Consider the following 6,000-nt stretch of genomic DNA (forward strand, 5'->3'; position numbering starts at 1 on the left):
TTGGATGGTTTGTGCACATGGAGCTAGAGTATATTCTGTGCATGGCTGCCTTCCACTGCTTTTCAGAGATGTTAAGTGACAGATACTTTCCCCAGCGTACCCTGGGATCTTTGAAAGGATGGGAACTTTAAAAAGTTTTTATATATAATTGAGATGCTGTCTTCAAGTCTGATCAGTATTTCTTCTGGAATAAAAATGGGTGTGAAGTGAGGAAGATGGGGCAGGTTTCTTTTACTCAAATTTTTGATTTAAAAGTAATGGAAAAATTGTCTTGCTGGGAATGGTTTATTTATTTTAGAGGTTCATGTACACTCTGCCTGCCTGCTCATAACCACAGGAATAAAATCTGCTCATCTGTGTCCGCTCACCACTCTGAAATTGTAGTTCCAAGTCAGCAAAAATATTGAGTTGTGTGACCTCTACTGTGATGTGTGGAACTGCGTACAGGTCTCAGTTGGAAACAATCTCCTAATTATAACATTACTTTTATGCTGGTTTTTATTATATCTTATATTTGTTTGTTTAAAGGTAATGTACAATGTCTTCCACTTACATTGGCACACTTGCTAAATAAAAGGAAAATAGGCTATGAAAGGTCCTTATTGTTTATTGCGCTTTCATCATAAATATTAACAAAAATGTAATCCATATTTGAAGCCATATAATTGAATGGACAAAAACCCATCATAAAACAAATACTTTTCTGTAATATCTCCGGTTTCTTTAAAACAGATTGTTGTGCCTAATGAGGTTGGAGAGCACATAGCAAGGGATCTGGCCCAGGTGGAATTTCCTGCATTTGGTCTGTGGGGAAAAAGAGAAAGGGTCAGTGCACTCTGCCACCACCTGGTCCGACCAGGAATTACCTTCTTTAAAGCCCTTCAGCTGCCCCAAAATTTCTCAGCTCAAGTCTGTTACCCTGCGTGTCAGTTGCTTAGAGTTGTATAGCGTGAGAAGTCAAGCAAAATGACACCTCTTATAAATACTGTATGGCTATTTCGAACACTTGCACTTCATGTGTGTTCCGTATCTACAATGGGTTATATAAACACATCGTTAAGACAGAAACGTTTTTCATGTTTTAGTAATAATTAACAAAATGTAGACATGACGTGTTTAATGTGTGAAGCCTGATGTCCAAATATCAAATAATCACTTTTCACAAAAGGTACAAATATAACAGAACAAGTGTGCTTCTATTCAAGAATATAACTGATACAATCGCTTCGGTGGTGCAGTGGAAACAATTGTTGACTGGTAATCAAAACTTCACGGGTTCGATCCCGGATGAGTCCGTTTTGAGAAGTGAGCTGCTCTTATTCTTACTATTTTAGAATAAAAACATACACTTACCTAAAGGATTATTAGGAACACCTGTTCAATTTCTCATGAATGCAATTATCTAATCAACCAATCACATGGCAGTTGCTTCAATGCATTGAGGGGTGTGGTCCTGGTCAAGACAATCTCCTGAACTCCAAACTGAATGTCAGAATGGCAAAGAAAGGTGATTTAAGCAATTTTGAGCGTGGCATGGTTGTTGGTGCCAGACGGGCCGGTCTGAGTATTTCACAATCTGCTCAGTTACTGGGATTTTCACGCACAACCATTTCTAGGGTTTACAAAGAATGGTGTGAAAAGGGAAAAACATCCAGTATGCGGCAGTCCTGTGGGCGAAAATGCCTTGTTGATGCTAGAGGTCAGAGGAGAATGGGCCAAATGATTCAAGCTGATAGAAGAGCAACTTTGACTGAAATAACCACTGCTACAACCGAGGTATGCAGCAAAGCATTTGTGAAGCCACAACACGCACAACCTTGAGGCGGATGGGCTACAACAGCAGAAGACCCCACCGGGTACCACTCATCTCCACTACAAATAGGAAAAGAGGCTACAATTTGCATGAGCTCACCAAAATTGGACAGTTGAAGACTGGAAAAATGTTGCCTGGTCTGATGAGTCTCGATTTCTGTTGAGACATTCAAATGTTAGAGTCAGAATTTGGCATAAACAGAATGAGAACATGGATCCATCATGCCTTGTTACCTCTGTGCAGGCCGGTGGTGGTGGTGTAATGGTGTGGGGGATGTTTTCTTGGCACACTTTAGGCCCCTTAGTGCCAATTGGGCATCGTTTAAATGCCACGGGCTACCTGAGCATTGTTTCTGACCATGTCCATCCCTTCATGACCACCATGTACCCATCCTCTGATGGCTACTTCCAGCAGGATAATACACCATGTCACAAAGCTCGAATCATTTCAAATTGGTTTCTTGAACATGACAATGAGTTCACTGTACTAAAATGGCCCCCACAGTCACCAGATCTCAACCCAATAGAGCATCTTTGGGATGTGGTGGAACGGGAGCTTCGTGCCCTGGATGTGCATCCCACAAATCTCCATCAGCTGCAAGATGCTATCCTATCAATATGGGCCAACATTTGTAAAGAATGCTTTCAGCACCTTGTTGAATCAATGCCACGTAGTATTAAGGCAGTTCTGAAGGCGAAAGGGGGTCACACACCATATTAGTATGGTGTTCCTAATAATCCTTTAGGTGAGTGTATATTTGATTCCAGTCTGTAACAGCCGGTGTAAATTTATGATACTTGTAAAGGTTAGCTTTGCTTTTTTTTTTTATTCAGTTTTATTCCTTTAGTCGTGTTTACGATCCCACCCCCCCTCGCATTTGACACTGCTGTTTTCACATAAAGACGCGCTATAACAGAGGTGAACTCGGATGATGACGACGGTTCTACATCGGAGCAAGAATGCACGTCGCACTTTTGCCATCACTGTACTTTGTATATGTACATTGGAAACTCTGCAATCTACTTGTGACTGTAGGAAGTAAGTAAATAAATAAAGGTAAATAGGTAAATAACATTCGATCTGGCTGTTACATACAAAGTGCAGTGACGGCAGCTTCCACCTTCAGCTATAGACTCTTCAGTACATGAGCGACTCTCCATGCTGGTTTTTAGATCTGGACAAGTTGCAAACGGAGGTTAAAGGTCACAACGGCTGCAGGGGCATCCCAGCTTGTTCTAAGCTCCATATAATGAGGAGCACATTGCATGTTGTTTTGTTCAGATTGCTTTGTCCTAGCGAGAGCTATTGCAGAATATTTGGGGCCTTTTTGAGTGAATTTCCCTGTACTAACAGGTAGATTTTACTCCTGTGATTTTTTACCGCTGCCAAAAATTGTGGCTCAAAAAAAAGGGCATTTTTTCCCACCACCCATTTTGCTAGCATTTACAAAGGGTGCCAATATTAGTGGAGGGCACATCCCATAAGACGTGAGTTAATTAGGTCATTTTATGAGGTAAACCAATGCACCAGTTCACTTGTGTGGAACATGCTATAATATTCTTTGTTTTGTTTTTATTTTTTGCAGCGTTTAGGATGATACCTTATCCATTAGAGAAAGGACACCTCTTTTATCCCTACCCTGGTTGCACAGAGATGGCAGATCGTGAGCTTCTTCCAGGTAAGTCAAGTGTGTTCTCTGATTAGTGGTGGGCAGTATACTGACAATTGACCAAACCTGCTAAGTTAATGTTAATGGTAAATTAATATATGTGTTTTGCTTATTTTAATAGAATGCAAGGTTCACATAGCTACATACGGGTGCATCTCAGTAAATTTGAATATTATCGAAAAGTTTAATTTATTTCAGTACAGTGATCCCTCCTCGATCGCAGGGGTTGCGTTCCAGGACCCCCTGCGAAAGGTGAAAATCCGCAAAGTAAAAACCATATGTTCATATGGTTATTTTTTTGTATATTTTAAGCCCTTATAAACTCTCCCACACTCTTATAAATATTTCCCGCACAGTTATATAGCATAAACCCTTTGTATTCTCTTAGATATTAGGTAAGATTCGTTGAAATTATGTATGTAAACACTCTGTTTATATACAGTAAAACCTAAATATTATTTTAAAGATATCGAGCATCTCCGATATCACATATGTTACAGCCATTACGATAGACAGGCCACCAGCAATAAATACGTACAATGCAAGAAAAATTGTATACAGTAAATGTGTGTACAGTTACACTAAACGTATGTACATATACTAAGTACTGTACATAGAAAATTAATTATGGTTTCTCACCAACAATGACACGATGAGTTTAGTTTTACTGCAGAACAAAGGAGAGCGTTACAGCTCTTCTAAAGGAGCCTCTTCAGGCGACTGTGTAGTACCGCCGTTGTTCTTCTTCCGGCAGTCTTCATTCCAAATCCCTAAAGCAAATTCCATCCGAACTACCGCCTTATTACATCCACTTACAACTCATTTTGTACCCTGGTTAAAGGACACTGCAGCCGTAGATCTAATATTCTTTTCCTCCTTTTTAAATAAAAAGAATCGTGGACTCATTGATGCCATAATGGCGTCCTGCAGCGGTGTAGTTGTTCCCTTTCTTCAACATATCCAAAACTTTTACCTTTTCAGCAATCGTTAGCATCTTCTGTTGGCGCTTGGGCACGGCCCCTGAAGCAGTAGAAGATCGTTTTGGATCCATAACGAAGGGCTTGACTATGCACAAAGAGCACAAAAGATAACTCTTTACACAGCGAAACATTTTGATGCTGAATGAGCGAGACGAGACTTCCTGGTTAATGCAGCGGAATCGAATTCGGCGCTCCGTCGCTGAGCCAATCAGCACACGTGAACTTAACTGCATGCTCTGATTGGGTAGCTTCTCAGCCATCCGCCAGTAGCATCCCTTGTATAAAATCAACTAGGCAAACCAACTGAGGAAGCATGTACCAGAAATAAAAAGACCCAATGTCCGCAGAAACCCACGGAGCAGTGAAAAATTTGCGTTATATATTTAGATATGCTTACATATAAAATCCGCGATAGAGTGAAGCCGCGAAAGTCGAAGCACAATATAGTGAAGGATTACTATAATTCAATTCAAAAAGTGAAACTCCTGTATTCTATAGATTCATTACTCACAGAGTGATATATTTTCAAATGTTTCTTTCCATTTTGCTGATTATGGCTTACAGGTAATGAAAACTCAAAATTCAGTATCTCAGAAAATTAGAATGTTGTGAAAAAGTTCCATATTGTAGACTCCTGGTGTCCCACTCCACTCAGCTAATTAACACAAAACACCTGCAAAAGGGTCCTGAGACTCTCTCTCTATCTGGTTCAGTAGGCCACACAATCAGACTGCTGACTTGATGGTTGTCCAGAAGACAGTCATTGAGAGGAGGAGAAGCCACAGAAGGTCATTCCTGAAGACGCTGGCTGTTCACAGAGTGCTGTATCTAAGAATATCAATGGAAAATTGAGTGGAAGGAAAAAATGGGGCAGAAAAAGGTGCACAAGCAACAGGGATAACCACAGCTTTGAGAGGATTGTGAAGAATTTGCGGGGGGGGGATTCCCAAGGAATGGACTGCAGCTGGAGTCAGAGCATTAAGAGCCACCACACACAGACGTGTCCGGGACGTGGGCTACAACTGTCACAGCATTCCTTGTGTTGAGCCACTCCTGAACCAGAGACAACGTCAGAAGCGTCTTACCTGGGCTAAGGAGGAAAACTGGACTGTTAACATTTCAGTGGTCCAAAGTCCTCTTTTCAGATGAAAGTCAATTTTGCATTTCATTTGGAGATCAAGGAGTCTGGAGGAAGAGTGGAGAGGCACAGAATCCCAAGTTGCTTGAGGGTCCGGTGTGACGTTTCCACAGTCAGTGATGATTTAGGGAGCCATGTCATCTGCTGGTGTTGGTCCACTTTGTTTTCGTCATCAAGTCCAAAGTCAGCACAGCCACACATCTACCAGGACATTGTGGAGCACTTCATGCTTCCCTCTGCTGATTTAATGTCACAACAGGACCTGACACCTGCCCACACTGCCACAAGTACCAATACCTGGTGTAATGACCATGGTGGGTATCTCTTTGCTTGATTGGCCAGCAAACTCACCTGACCTAAACCCCATAGAGAATCTATCAAGAAGAAGATGAGAGACACC

At 41.3% G+C, this 6,000-nt stretch overlaps 1 protein-coding gene across 1 annotated transcript in view; it reads left to right on the plus strand.

The window, feature by feature from the left end:
- LOC120526345 (suppressor of tumorigenicity 7 protein homolog) overlaps positions 1-5,219 on the plus strand; it is a 98,056-nt gene extending 92,837 nt beyond the window's left edge. Inside the window, exons 13-14 of the mRNA XM_039749501.1 lie at positions 3,399-3,491; positions 5,176-5,219. Of these exons, the coding sequence (XP_039605435.1) occupies positions 3,399-3,491; positions 5,176-5,204 (122 nt within the window). The 3' untranslated portion in view covers positions 5,205-5,219. The remainder of the gene's footprint in view (positions 1-3,398; positions 3,492-5,175) is intronic.
- The last annotated feature ends 781 nt before the right edge of the window (positions 5,220-6,000 follow it).

Source organism: Polypterus senegalus, chromosome 3 (assembly GCF_016835505.1).
Source record: "Polypterus senegalus isolate Bchr_013 chromosome 3, ASM1683550v1, whole genome shotgun sequence".
NCBI lineage: Eukaryota > Metazoa > Chordata > Cladistia > Polypteriformes > Polypteridae > Polypterus > Polypterus senegalus.